This window comes from Chlorocebus sabaeus, chromosome 21 (genome assembly GCF_047675955.1).
Source record: "Chlorocebus sabaeus isolate Y175 chromosome 21, mChlSab1.0.hap1, whole genome shotgun sequence".
NCBI classification, from domain to species: domain Eukaryota; kingdom Metazoa; phylum Chordata; class Mammalia; order Primates; family Cercopithecidae; genus Chlorocebus; species Chlorocebus sabaeus.
Window position 1 is genome coordinate 32,694,899 of NC_132924.1, and position 15,179 is coordinate 32,710,077.

At 40.4% G+C, this 15,179-nt stretch overlaps 1 protein-coding gene across 10 annotated transcripts in view; it reads left to right on the forward strand.

The window, feature by feature from the left end:
- The window catches only part of CPVL (carboxypeptidase vitellogenic like), a 195,769-nt gene that overhangs the window by 57,262 nt on the left and 123,328 nt on the right, over positions 1–15,179 (forward strand). For all 10 annotated transcript variants that reach the window (XM_073009015.1, XM_073009010.1, XM_038004781.2 and 7 more), the window contains 2 exons: positions 5,947–6,125; positions 13,912–14,030. In XM_073009015.1, the coding sequence (XP_072865116.1) occupies positions 5,957–6,125; positions 13,912–14,030 (288 nt within the window). In that variant the 5' untranslated portion in view covers positions 5,947–5,956. The remainder of the gene's footprint in view (positions 1–5,946; positions 6,126–13,911; positions 14,031–15,179) is intronic.

A 15,179-nucleotide genomic window follows, 5' to 3' on the forward strand; every position in this document is an offset into this window, starting at 1 on the left:
TAATTCGTTAGAGAGATTAGACGCCACCGTCTGATGCCAGAGAGGAACCTGTGAAAAGGAGATAGGCGTGTCTCAGTGCCACTTCAGCAAAAGGTTGCCCTTTACCTTACATGCCATGACTGTGTCCCCCCTGGGAAAAGAGTACTGCAAGAGTGTTGTCCAGGATGTTAACATAGTGAGACTCTGTCCCTTAAATAAATAAATAAATAAATAAATAAACTCCGGCTCAAGGGATCCTCCCGCCTTGGCCTCCCAAAGTGCCAGGATTACAGGCGTGAGCCAATGTGCCGGGCAATAACTATTTCAATTGCAGCTACAATGGTTATTATATGAAAGATATGTATCCTTTGATTGGAGTAATCGATAGTGCAAAGTGGGGAAGTGGAAACGAGTGAAGGGGAGAACCTAAGGCTGGTTTAAATACCTGCTCTTTGTTTCTTTGTCCTCATCCTGCAGGTTTTGTTTTTGATTCGTTTTTCTTTGGCAAAACACACACCTCCAGTGGCATTTTCAGGTTTCTTTTCTTGAGGTCTTGCAAGTCTGATTATGTTACTGGTTGATCAGGTAGGGGAGAACTGGCCAGGATTTTCCCTTTTTGTCTCTTCTGCTGGTCAGGTCGATTGGAATTGGAATGTGAGCTGATGGAAAATAGCATCTAGCTCATTTCACCAATAATGAAGATAAGCCCAGTGTGTGCAGGTAAATGTTTAACAGTCAGCTCTCTGAGAAAAAGAAGCCCTGATTTCTGGTGTTTGCTGGTTACTGTGGTATAAATACTCCTACCATAGTTTATTTCAAGCTACCAACAGGATTATTGAACACATAGTTGGAAAAAGATACCCAGAAGCAAACCATCATATGTATAAGCTGTCTACCACACAGATACAAAAATCATAACTCTAGATCACAGATAATAGTAAAATGTAGTAAAATCATTAAGAAATGATAAGTTTTGAGTACTTTGAACGTATGTTTTAAAATGTAACTTCTTCAATGACAGTTTGTTAACGGTGGCTCTGTTGAACAACTGACTCTCAGTATTCCTGCAAATTTAACCATCAGGTCTCTTGCGCTGGCTCTAGCACATCAGGTGGGACCCAGAGAAGTTACTGTCTTACACAAGGTCGTCGGATGAGTCACAGCAGGACCTGGATTATTACAGTGTTGTTTCTAAAAACCAGACTTCTCTAGATAGATTTACTTATCAATGTTTCTTTTTATTCATTTGTTTATTTCTTTACTACATCCTTTAACAATCCATAAAAGGGATTTAGGACTATTACAGGCTGTTATTATCTACTGAGACAGTAAGAGTCAGAATATTTGAATATATCTGGAACAAAGGTGGGAGAGTGGGCCGGGGGCGATGGCTTACGCCTGTAATCCCAGCACTTTGGGAGGCCGAGGCGGTTGGATCACCTGAGGTCAGGAACCTGAGGTCAGCTTGGTCAACGTAGTGAAACCCCGTCTCTACTAAAAATGCAAAAATTAGCTGGGTGTGGTGGTGGGTGCCTGCAATCCCAGCTACTTGGGGGGCTGAGGCAAGAGAATCCCTTGAACCCAGGAGGCGGAGGTTGTAGTGAGCTGAGTTCGCACCACTGCACTCCAGTCTGGGTGACAGAGCGAGACTCTGTCTGAAAAAGGAAAAAAAAAAAAGGGAGAGTAGAAAGCAGATGAGATTTTAGAGCTATAAGTAAATTCTGGCTTTGAGTCTTGGCCTTGTCATCTTGATCAAGTCAGTTACTCCCTGGTAAACGTTTTCTAATCTGAAGATGCAGGAATTGGACCACATGAACATTTAATATCTTGTAAGTCTAAAATGTAGTTCCTTATTTAGTTTCATCAATTCAGTAATATTTGCGTAGTACCAACTATATGCACTCTCATTATGAACTGTACTCCAGGCAGAATGAATTACAGATATGATAATAAATATTATTATAGCATCTCACATTTATGCAGAGCCTTCTGATTTACCGAAGAGAAAATTTACTGTGAGTCTCTGGGATTCTGTGGCTTTAGGAGATCAGGACACATCTTAACAGAATGTTAGAGAAAGAAAAAGCTATTCTAGAAGTGCAAATAGAACCTTATTCCTAGGAAACAGAAGAGGTCATACCCAGGTAGTAATAAGGAATAAGGAATAAGCACCTTTTCTGTCATGTCTAGCAGTTGCTTCACTTTGTTTTTATAAAGAAGCAACAAAATTATTTTTTTCTGAGTACAAAATTTTTGTAGAAGATTTAGAAATTATTAAGAAGTATTAAATAAGGAAAAAACCATATATCCAATCTAATATTCTGCTTTTCTTTACCTAATAATATTTTATTATATTTTTCAAAACATTCTTAGTAGAATCATTTTAATTGCTGTATGTATAATAATTTTACCTTTTTGGTGTATAGTAACTTACTTATCTGATGTCTTGTTGGAAATTTTATTTATTGACAATTTTTATTATTCTAAAGAACACTGTGGATAAATAGCTTTGTTCCGTATCAAAAATTATACATTGGACACATGATTTTCAACTTTAGTATTTAAGGTTTAGTAAGACAGTTTTAGCAAATTACATACTTTTGACCTTTAGATTCTTTGATTCTGTCAATATTGTATTTACCTAGATTTTGTTCTGTTTCTAAACATTTATTAAGAAGAACATTTTGTTGGAATTCTTCAATATGATATGTTTGAACTGGAAATAGCACCACTGTTTTCATATTATTTCAAGTAGGTATGATAAAGTGTAGGGTTAACAGTTTTCTTTTTCAACTTTCTGTGGGAGATATCCTCTATCTAGTATTAGGTTTCTTGGTTTAGAAATTGCTCAATAAATGTTCAATAAATAAAAAGATTCATGCTAATTTAGGATAAGCAAAAATACATGAGAGGGTGTTTAAAAAACCCACTTCTCCATTTATGATAATAGCTTTCATTCTCACAAGGAGACATAACAGCTAAGCACAGTTCAGGAATTCTGACTGTTGAATGAGAACTGTGAAATGAAATATGTCGGCGCTTTAATTCACCTACATGGGAAACCATGACTCATAGTTATTTGATTAAATGTTAATGAGATCTACTAAATTGACCCAGTTCTTACTTTTATGTATTAGATTTATATCAATTAAAACAGGACCAGTTTTACCTCTTTTCATTCTTTAACATCTTTGAGTCAACATCTGCTTACAAGGGAAGTGCTGTAACTACCCTGGTTATTTAAATATTAATGGCTTCCATTAAAGGCGGCTGGGGATTGGCAGCAGGAAGATTGAGAAATTAGACTGCATGATTGGTTTCTTGTTTCTGTCCCCAGGAAAAAAAAAACAAAACAAAACAAAAACCTCCTACTGGGAGAGCTTCTTCCATTATTTTTTTAATATTGCATATATATATTTTTTTCTGAACCAGTTAGAGAGTAAGATTGTTGATTTCAGGCATCCCTTGAAAGCAGCTATGCTATAAAAGCATCAGTGTAAACAAGTTCACAGAATTTTAAAAAATGTTTTAACATTGCCATAGAGGTCATTACCCTGGGGCTTCTTGGGAACCAAATTTCAGTTCCTAAATTCATTTTGTTGTTTATTATAGTCAGTAATAGGCAAAAGCATTTTTTAGCTCCATACTGGATTTGGTTGACCTTATTTACATTAAATGTGGAGAATTCTAGTAAGTTAACCCTGAGAGACATGACAAGGGTTATATATTCAATCATGTTATAATTATAAACCTTTATCTTACTGGGGAAATGTGCCTGAAAAGCTTTTAAAATTTGCTGTAATCAATATTTTCATGTTATGCCAAATTGGGTTGTAATAAGCATGTGGTTAAAAGATTTTTACACATTTTGTATTTTTAAGATGTTCTAATAGCTTGGCATTTTAAAGCACTGAACCAAAGCAGGCATTGTATTTGCATAATTATGTATCTCTTTTTGCATCCAGAAATGTGTGTGGAGTACTCATTCATTTCATGTATTTGATTTAGAATTTACAGCTAAGAACATAGATCATGCTTAAATAGCAGGAGTGCAGAGTCATGTAACGGCCCTGGTGTGCTTGTCGTAATTCCCTACTTTGCAAGGTCAGGATTAGAGTGAGACAAGAGAGGCACTGCCTCAGGTGTAAAACTTAATAAAGTGTCAAAAAAACCCTGAAGATCAGTAATATTTTAAGGTAATAGTTAAAAAAACTGTATAATACAGAGAAAAATTAATGATAACAAAAATGGTCCACATTTTAATTCAAGATGAGCTCTGACCCTGCATCCGTACCTCCCTCATTTCTCCCTAGTCCTGGCCTTGAGTGGGGTCAAGTCCTGGTTTCTCTACTTCCATGTCCTTGCATGAGACACTCTTTTGATTCAAGTTTTCCTTATCTGAATTTGGTGATAATAATCCTCACTCTCCTGGTGACGGATTTTTTCCTTGGCCAAATTTTAGTCAGGCTTCTGAATCTTCTGCTTGGCCCATTTGTGCACTTCCTTGTAAAATCCAGTTTTAGCAAAGGACACTGGTAAGTCGTTTTACCAAGAACCACCAACATCAACATCCGATCACCTCAACATTTGACCAGGTTTCTCATCCTGCACCATCCCCCAGGTGATGTCTAATCACCCTGGCCTGTCTTCAGCGAGAATCCTATTAGGTTTAGCCAGATCCACCTTACCCCAAGGCTTCCTTTGAGTAATTTTCCATTCACTGACCCCCACACTGCTCCTTAGCTATAAATTCCCCCTGGCCCGTGCTGCATTTGGAGTTGAGCCCAATCTCTCTCCCTTGCTACAAGACTCTGTTGACTGCAAGGTCCCTGTGCCTATCATTATCCTAATAAAGTCTTTGTCTCCGTGCTTTAACAAATACCATTCATTTTTTTCTAACACTGGTGAAATTAGGAGATTCAAATCAGCTACAAACACATGGGAAAGCCCACTATGTGTATAATTTACATATTGATGTACAAGTAAATCATTATACAATTTTATGCCATTACTATTATCATCTCAGATGAATATTCTAAGCAAACATCAGATTTGAAGATCTTTGGAAAGCTTTGTGCTAATGGTTTGGGGCCTAATGCCTTTACTTATCAGCTAGCAATAAGGGGAGGGACCTAAGGGTAGTTGTAGGACCCCCTCCCCCTTTCTTTCTTCCTTCCTGTTTTTGTTATTGTTGTTCTTTGATACAAACTGGGGGCTTATAAGAGATAGAGAACATAAGCAGAAATCCATTGCTTCTTTGAAATTTCCCTGCAAGGTGTGCATGGATGCCTGAGGTCTCACCTTTGCTTAAGCTGTTTCCACCCACCGGTGATGCCTTTCCCATTTCTCCCACCTGTCTGAGAACCATTCACCTTTTGTCCACATCCAACTTGGGTAAGGCCTTTCTATGATCTTTCGACCTGAAATGTGCTCTCAATCCTCTGCCCTTCTGTGGTGACACAGTGATTTCTACCACCCATTCATGGTCAGTTACAGAGTTCTTGTTGTTCTGAGGCTTTATCTAATCCTCCATTGAATTTACTTTCCAAACTGCATTTTAGAAAATGTCAGTGATTCACTCCTATAATCCCAGCACTTTGGGAGGCTGAGGTGGGAGGATTGCTTGAGCCCAGGAGGTCAAGGCAGCAGTGAGCCACGATTGTGCTACTGCACTCTAGCTTGAGCAACAGAGCAAGACTGTTTAAAAAAAAAAAAAAAAAAAAAAAAAAAATCAGTAATTTAAGAATTACTGACATTGTAAATCCCTTGAAGAATCTCCCATTAGCCTGTGAATTTAAGGGTGAGCAGGGATTGGGTGTGCTTATTTATGGTGCTATCCAAGGTCCTTGCAGAGGGCCTTTACACACAATAATGTTTTTAAGTGAATAAATGAATTTCTTGCATGTAAAAGGGCCAGGTAAATATTTACTCTTTTGATTCATTTTTGGAATGCTGTTTTTATCCTAGACCCTGAGAGATGGTTGGTGCCATGTGGAAGGTGATTGTTTCGCTGGTCCTGTTGACGCCTGGCCCCTGTGATGGGCTGTTTCACTCCCTATACAGAAGTGTTTCCATGCCACCTAAGGGAGACTCAGGACAGCCATTGTTTCTCACCCCTTACATTGAAGCTGGGAAGATCCAAAAAGGTAAGTAAGTTTAATTAAATCAGAGAACCACTGGCATGAATTCAACAGTTTTTCTTTTTCTTTTTTCTTTTTTTTTTTTTTGAGACGAAGTCTCACTCTGTCACTAGGCTGGAGGGCAGTGGTGCGATCTCAGCTCACTGCACCCTCTGCCTCCCAGGTTCAAGCAATTCTCCTGCCTCAGCCTCCCAAGTAGCTGGGATTGTAGACGCACGCTACCATGCCCAACTAATTTTTGTATTTTTAGTAGAGGTGGGGTTTCACCATATTGGCCAGGATGGTCTCGATCTCTTGACCTCATGATTCGCCCACCTCGGCCTTCCAAAGTGCTGGGATTATAGTTATGAGCCACTGCACCTGGCCAATAGTTTTTCTTAAAACAACCCATAGGATGCAAAATGTATTTCAGTATTTTTACTCAGTTGTTTTATTTCAAATATATATGTTTGTTTGTTTGTTTGAGACAGAGTCTTTCTCATCCAGGCTGGAGTGCAGTGGTGCATCCTCTGCTTACTGCAACCTCTGCCTCCTGGGCTCAAGTGATTCTCCTGCCTTAGCCTCCTGAGTTGCTGGGATTACAGGTGCCTACCACCACACCTGGCTAATTTTTATATTTTTAGTAGAGACGGGGTTTCACCATGTTGGCCAGGCTAGTTTTGAACTCCTAACCTTTGGTGATCCGCCCTCCTCAGCCTTCAGAAGTGCTGGGATTACAGGCATGAGCCACCGCACCTGGCCTATTTCAAATATTAATGACTTGATGTCATATGTTATCTGAGTTTTTAGCTAAAATGAGAATTAGCCAGCGCTGAATTACCTGCATGGTTGAGTTGCAGCATTTTATTTATAAGACTAGTAGAGTGCCTGTCCTCCAGTGAGCACTTAATGCTAATACTATCCTTAAAACTTACTATGGGTCAATCACTGGTTCCAAGCTTTCTGCATGAACTTATTTAAACATGTCAACGTCCCAGGGAGGTGGACCCATTTTATACATGTGAAACCAACACAGAAAGAGATTGAGCTACTAGCCAGAGTTCACGCAGATACCAGCTGGTGTGTAGGCTCCATACTCAGCCTCACTGCAGCCTCCCTGCTGTGCCCCCTTATCCAGCAAGTCTAGGCCTTAGTTTTCTCATTAAGATAAGATGGAGATTTAACAACTTACCAACTTGCAGAGATATTATGAAAATCCAACGAGATAAGGCACATGAAAATTTTTTGTACTCTATAAATTGTTCTCCAAATATGAGTGTTTGCAAATGGCTTTATTTAGAGATTGTGGGTTTTTCTATTGTTATTACTAATAGGAAAATATATATCACTTAGTGTTATCAGAGACTAAAATTTATGACCTGCATCTGCTTTTTTTTTTTTTTTTTTTGAGACGGAATCTTGTTCTGTTGCCAGGCTGGAGTACAGTGGCGCAGCCTCGGCTCACTGCACCCTCTGCCTCCTGGGTTCAAGCAATTCTCTTGCCTCAGCCTCCTGAGTAGCTGGAATTACAGGCATGCGCTACTACGCTCGGCTAATTTTTATATTTTTAGTAGAGATGGGGTTTCGCCTTGTTGGCCAAGCTTGTCTCGAACTCCTAACCTCAAGTCATCCGCCTGCCTCAGCCTCCCAAAGTGCTGGAATTATGGGCATGAACCACCGCCTCTGGCCCTGTATCTATCTGCTCTTAATGCTTCTTTGTGCTTAATCATTGTGCAGGTAAATGATTTCAACTTTCTGGACTTCAGTAGGTTCCTGGGCTGTAAAATAGTAGACAGCTATTCTGAGGAGATATTTGCAAAGAGCAGCAGAGAAATGGCGTAGTGGCTGGAGGGAGCGCTGGGGTCCAGAAGGGGTCTTCAACAGAATAGGAGAGAATGTTTGTTTGCTGATGGAAATGATGAGTGGGGAGTTGGTTTGGTTTGGGGAACCATTGTTGGAGACTGTGTTTAAGAAGGTGAGAGACAGGGATCTGGCACACAGGAGCCCCAAGTTTGTCCCTTGTCACAGGTAGAAAGGCAGAGATGGTGCCTGTGAAGCTGGCAGCTTGGCAGATGTGATGGGAATGAAGAAGAACACTGGAAATTTTACACAAATGGTCATTTTAAAGGTCAAAAGCAAATCTAAATACTCTACAAAGAAGTTTAAAATAAAGCAAATTTTATTCATTCGAAGTATTCTCACAGCCAATAGGATGTCATTGTTTTTTGGTTTTCGTTTTACACGAAGACATTCTTACATTTTAAGGGTATGTGTAAGTGCTGTTCATATGTCTTTTTCTGAAATACACATTAGCTTCAAGTTTCACCATCTCTTTTCTAAGGAAAGATGAAAAACTTTGATAATGTATTTAGTGTATTTTAAAAAGGACTGATTTTTACCTCGCATAGAGAAGTCATGGGAAGATGGCTGCCCCACTGTATGGCTGATACTATTAAGATGCATGTGAAAAGGCAAAGTATCATTGACTCAAACCCTCCAAATTGGATTACATGCACGTATTTCAGCTTCCTCAACAAGTGGATTCTGATGGCTTAGATTTATGTTCATTAACAGTAAATCAAAGCAAATCATTTATTGTAGGGTTGAAAAGGAGTTAAGTAATTGTTATAACCAAATTCTACCAATCCACATATGAGGAAATTGAGACTGAAATACTTTACCCCAGTTGCCCAACGGGATGTGTGCAATAGAGTTGGGTAGCAGAGATGGGTTTAGGACCCAAATCTTCTGACTTCTACTCTGTGATTTGCCTACTATAATTTAGTTCTGTTTGTTTCACAAGCTTCTAAAGTGTTCTTCTAAAGTGACCGGATGCATACACACAAAACAATTAAGGAATTGGGTAGTGCATACTAACGTACTAAAGTATTACATTTGAAGTAAGTGCACTGGAGATTCGGAGAAGGAACCTATGCCTGTTGGTTGGCATAATCTAGGGAGAAAATACTAGAGCTGTAGTAGTTGTAGTAAAAATAATAAGTAGCTAACATTTAGTCATTATATCCCTAGTACCTAGCATAGTACCTATACATGTATGTATAAATATGTATGGAATTTAAATTTGGGTAACAACCATGTGCTAGGCATTGTGCTTTACATCCATTAGCTCATTTAGTTCTCAGAACAACCCTAATGAAAAATCCATAAGCATTGTTCCCATTTTACAAATGAGAACACTGAGGCCCAGAGAAATCAAGTATCTTGCCTAGGGCCATAAAACTAGTAAGTGGCAGAGTTGGAATTAAAACCTGTACTGGCTAACTCCAGGGCCCATGGTATGAACCACTATGCTATATGAGCAGCTCTGAATTAAACCCTATACTGGCCAACCCCGGACCCCATGGTATGAACCACTATGCTGTATGACCAGCTGTGGACTTCAGAGTGTTGGGTAAGATTTATGTAAATAGCGAAAGGTCTGTGCATACCAAGGGAGAGAAGCAGCTTAAACAAAGGCATTAAGTGAAAGTGACCGTGGTGTATCTGTATCATACATCTGGTGGAACCAAGTAAAAAGAATACAGAGAAATCCGTCTGAGAGACTGTTGACATCCCTTCTGTTCCTGTCTTTCTTGCCTATAAGCATTCCTCAGTTATGGGTACTAGTAGCAGCGGAGAAAGATTCCAAGGGAAGTAGTTTTATCTTCCACCCTCTATGTCAAGATTGGTAGATCTTCATCTGATGATTGACAACATTTAAAATAGTAAATCTGAGTATAATATCACTTCGTGAAGTTACGCTACACAGTCAAATTCTTTGAACAGAATTTTAAGTGGCTGATTCAAAATCTGTTACATCTGGGTATTCAAATGTAGCCCTGACAACGTAATTAAGGATAATTTTATTCATCCGCTTTGCTGAAAGTTCAGGAAGCTCTGGACAGATGGTCAGCTCACTCCCCTAAATCCCTTTTGTTTATCGAGTCTGTCAAAACCCTAGGAATGTGAGTCTTATTATTGCAATGGAACATTTTCGAGATAAACAGTAGCTCACAAAAAAAAAACAAGGGAAATTTTTATTTTTTAAATCCCCAATTAACTGGTTTAGTTTTGTGTAATTGTAATTGCATGTTTACTTTCTCTGAAGCTAGAATAAATCTTTACTCCCTGAAACAAATTGAATGTAGGAGGCACATTTTAGCTTGTTTATAAACACTGCATTTTCACACTTTAAAGACTATTTTACTAGTAGGTCCTAATTTGTTGTTACTTATGATCTGGTATTGTGTGTCCACACTGCTGATAACTTGAGTGTTTGTGAATCTGACATGCATGCTGATTAGCTGGTTCAAGCCCTTTGTTGGTCACACTCCAATGTTTTTGAAAGTGTTAATATCACAAACACTGGTAGCAGCAGTAAAAAGCAAGGAGGAAGTAAAATCACTTCAAAGAGAAGCTTTTCCTTTTTAAAACTGTTCTGAACATGAGTCATGGTGCTGGAAAGATAGAAACTCCTCCAGAGTTTGTTTTCTGCATTACATTAATAGGATGCACAAGACATTTGAAAATATAAAAAGTCATTTTAGTTGATGAAATTTTTTATTATTTTACTGGAATTTAGTTAGTGGAAATTTAAAATTTGAAACAGGGCAGAACCTTTTTTATGGGCTAGAGAAAAGTCCTAAATTTCTTTAGATCTCTTAACAAGGTCTGCCTTAGGAGGTTTTTGTAGAAATGAGCTAGTTTGAGTGCATTGGCAGTGGGGCTTGTTTTAGTTCATTCATTTGTTGACTCGTTCATCCATTCATTTGTTAACATTCATTCATTACAAAGTATTTATTGAATGTCTTAGGTATGTAAATCGGCATGCCAAGTCCCAAGGTATGCAAAGTTAAATAAGACAAATTCCCCACTTCCCAACCTCCTGACCTAGGAGGGAAAGTCTGACATATACTCAAGTACAAGGTAGCAGGGAAGCTACTTTGGCATCCTCGGGAAGGGAGGGATGAGTGAACATCTGAATCATTTGAGAGCAGTCCGTGGACCCTGTGGGGTGCTGGTCTTGGGAGAGAGAGATGGATTCAATCATCCTCTCCTCTGTTCCATTCCCTCCAGCTCCTTTCTATTATATATTTTCTCTTTTTCTCATTATACTTTGACCTTTCTCATTTTTTTCTGTCTTCTTTCTCAAATCCTCTTCTTCCCATTTACTTCTCTGTGGTCCACATCTCACTCATTTCCGATCCACAGTTTTTACTTCTCTCCTCTCCTTTTTTGCGGCGGGGGGGGAGGGGGCTAGTATCTCTGTTTGATTTTGAGAAGATTAATAGTTCTGCTAAAAATATTTCAAAAGCATTTTAAAGGCTGCCCAGCCCTGGGGGGTGATCTTTCTGTGGGCTAATTAAGAGTGGAAGTGAAGAAGGGGAGAAGAAAAAAGACAGATGGTAGGAAGAGTGGGAGGGGAGGAGCGGCAAAAACTACTTTCCCCCGAACACCTCCCTTTTCTCTCTCTTAAGATCCTCCCCTCTCTCTCTTTTTCTTTGGCTTTTTTTCTGATGGAGGAGGGATAGACCTCACTGGGAACAGAATGGGAAGACCTACAGAGGTTGCATTAAGCAAACTTCCCTGGGAGCACCAGACTGAGCCAGAAAAGGGAAATTCTTCTAGACTTCACTTGGAGTGGCCAAAGGCTAATTATAACCTTCCCTTCCAATTGACTGAACCCTTATTTTATATGTAGTGCTAGGCTAAGGGTTCGTATGCATTTTTGTTGTTTGATCCTCACAGAAAGCCCGGGGTAGCAGAATCAGTATTTATATTTTGCATAAAAGGAAAGAGGCTCAGAGAGATGGAGCAACTTGCTGCGGAGTCCTAATCTAGTTAGGATTCCAAACCCAGGTCTGTCAGGCTAGGAAACCCATGCTTTCCTATTGTGTTGGCCTAACAGGACCCTCAAGGACCACCTATTGAGACCTTTCCTTTGTCCCCACGACCTCCTCTGCTCAGAGGTGCTCCCTGTTCCTAATCAGCAGGTGCATTTCACAGATAGCAACAGTAATTCTGCTCCCTACCTGCCAGCTTCTTTCTATAGGTTTTACATGTGGGGCTCTTTTAATCCAGGTGGCCCACGGGCAGTCCATCTTCCACAGAGGAGAAACCGAAGTACAGGGAAGTTAAATACAGAGGGTCACCAGCTGGTCGATAGGAGTGCTAGGATCAGCAAAGGAACCGTGTGGTCTAGATGAGAGGTTTTCCTTTTGAGAGGCATGCCTATATATATGTTTGTGTTTGAGACAGGGTCTTGCTGTGTCATCCAGGCTGGAGTACAGTGGCATGATCACTTGACCTCCTGGGCTCAAGTGATCCTCCCACCTCAGCCTCCCGAGTTGCTGGGACTACAAGCACTGCCACCGTGCTCGGCTAAGAGGCATGCCTCTTTTAAAAGAGGAGCTAGTGGTTCCAAAACAGCAGTGTGCTGGTGAAAGTTTAGCAACCAGCCCTTGCAGTCAGGACCCTGACTTACAGCATCTATTCCCTTGAGTGTAAATATTGTCACCTTGGCTTATTTTATCCTATCAATGTTGTCTCTGAATGCTGAGCTGGGAAGAGATGCTAACAATTAGCCCTCCAGAGTCTAAGGACTCCACCTACCACCAAAGGCATCTTTAGTTGATGGCATGTGAGGAGTCAAGCTTCCTAAGCTACTAACCGGTCTCCAACTTAATATGGCTCAGACCTACATCGCTTTTCTTGCGTGATTAGTTCCTACTGGGGACACATTCTTTGTCACCACTAAAGGATTCTTCTCCTTTGCCCAAATTTTCCCTTTTACTTCCCCACCACGTTCTGCTGTTTTCTGTTCCTTTGCCACTCCCTTCCTGACCACTACTTCCTTTCCCACTCCCTGCCACCTGTACCTTCTGACTCACTCTAGTTGAAAGCCCTGGAGGAAGGAACAAACTCTGCAGCCTGACTGCTCGGTTTAATCCCAGCCTCTCCTCTACTACCTGTGTGACCTCAGGCAAGTCACTTAACCTCTCTGTGCTTCAGCTTTCTTATCTTTAAAGTGGGAATGAGAATTATACTTCCCACATCATGTAAAAGCCCTGGTAATGTGGCCTTGTAAATGTCAGCTCCTAGTAGCATTCTTTACTCCTGGGCATCCTTGGCCATCTAAGCATCCCCAATTACTCCTTCCCTGTGCCTATCCCAATGGTGCCATAAAAAAGCGAGGACCCCTGGCCTCCACAACTGTCCCATTGTCCTGTTTGGTTCCCCCTGAGTAGCCATGAGGTCACCCCCAGTCTCCCCACTGTCCACAGCCGCCCACACTCCCATATGCCTTGACCCACTCCTCTTAGTAGATGTGACAGCCTTTTTGCCTTCATGAAAACAAGATCGTGAAGGACACCAGCCTTCTTGGGGTGAGGCCGAGAGCTGCTTCACCACATTGTTACTCTTGCACACCACTGTTTCAGGTCAGTTTACTTTATCCTGCTCCTTTCCATGTGGCCCAGGGTGAACACCTTGGTTTATGCAAGGTGTGATGATAGGAGATTTTCTTTTCTTCTTTTTAAAAGAACTTTAAAAACAACCTTATCACAGCTTGTAAAATATATTTGGTCACCCCTCCCCAAAGACTTAAAACTTTCTAAATTGTGAATGTGGACTATGTGGGATTGGCCAGGGGCAGGCTGGAATTTGTTGAAGGAACTACCTTTCATACCAATCCCCTTTTAGCTTATCTAATCACTTCATTTCATCCAGACTGAGATAGATGGCTCACATTGTTGTTGTTGTTGTTGTTGTTTTCTGTAATCCTTGGGTAAATTTTTTTTTTCCCTCCCACTAGGAAAAGAATTGAGTTTGGTCAGTCCTTTCCTAGGACTGAACGTGAAGAGTTATACCGGCTTCCTCACCGTGAATAAGACTTACAACAGCAACCTCTTCTTCTGGTTCTTCCCGGCTCAGGTAGATGCCCAACAGAAAGAACACCAGTGTTCAAGAGCTGGCTTGCCGTTTGAGGGTAGAAATGTTAGCCTACTGACCTACAAGTCTTTAAAAAAAATTTCGTAGATTTTTTCTAAAAATAAGATTTTTTGTTTTTTTCTAAAAATAAGCATATCTGCATGGTGTTCCTATTTATGGGCAGGAAACAAATGTTTTTGGCGGGAGTGGGAAGTGTCCAGCTTCTAAATTTCTTGCAACCTTATTTGGAGTGTTAATACTACCACCTTCTTCCTGCCACAGTCTTCTTCCTATTGTTTTGTATTTTTGTTTTAAAAATACTTAGGGCGGGAATGGGTGGGGGGTACCCAAGGGGGATAAGAAGTAGGGAGATTCCTGAAGTTAACAGGTAATGCATGGCAAAGTATGTTTATATCTAGTCAGCGGTGGCCTTGTATGACTGCCCTGTCTGTGGACTCCTTCATGTACTCAGTACCCACTTATTGAGCATATTCTGTGCTGTGGGGCCACAGAGGAGACAGAACTGAACTCAGACACTCAGAAGAAGAGTGGGAGGATTGCTGATGTAGAAAGGCTTACTGGCAGGAAAGGCCATCACTTTCCTAAATCTCTACAGACAGAGGTGGGCATGCTTTTCTACTTCACCAATCCTATATAGTTCACCTCTAAATCATGCCTTCTTCTGTATGAACAAGACACTTTTAGCTTAGGGGTGCTGTTGCGGGTATTGGTAGAAGTGCTGAGATGCATAAACAAATCTTATTCCACTGCAGAGTAATTTTCTATTTTCATCCTCCAAATTGGATTTGTTTTAGAGGCTAGAGAAAGCAAAGAAAAAGCTATCCCTATGGAGGGTGTTATTTATATTTGCATTGATTTGCATATAGCTGGGTTGCATCTATAGTAACTGAGTAAATTGCTTAATCCAGGGTTGTTTTCAAGTTACATTGTTTCTCTTGGTACTATTGAGTTATATTTTCTTGACGTTTCTTTCCTGCTTTCTCAACTACATGGCCTCTTGACATAGTTCACCCCAGAGCAGCCTGTGGTGGGGTGTGGTCAGGTTGGGGCATGTCAGAAATGGTGAAGAATTCCAGATCCTTTGTGGTTGGGCTCACAGTAGCCGTCAGCCTGTCGTCTTCTCTAGAAGGG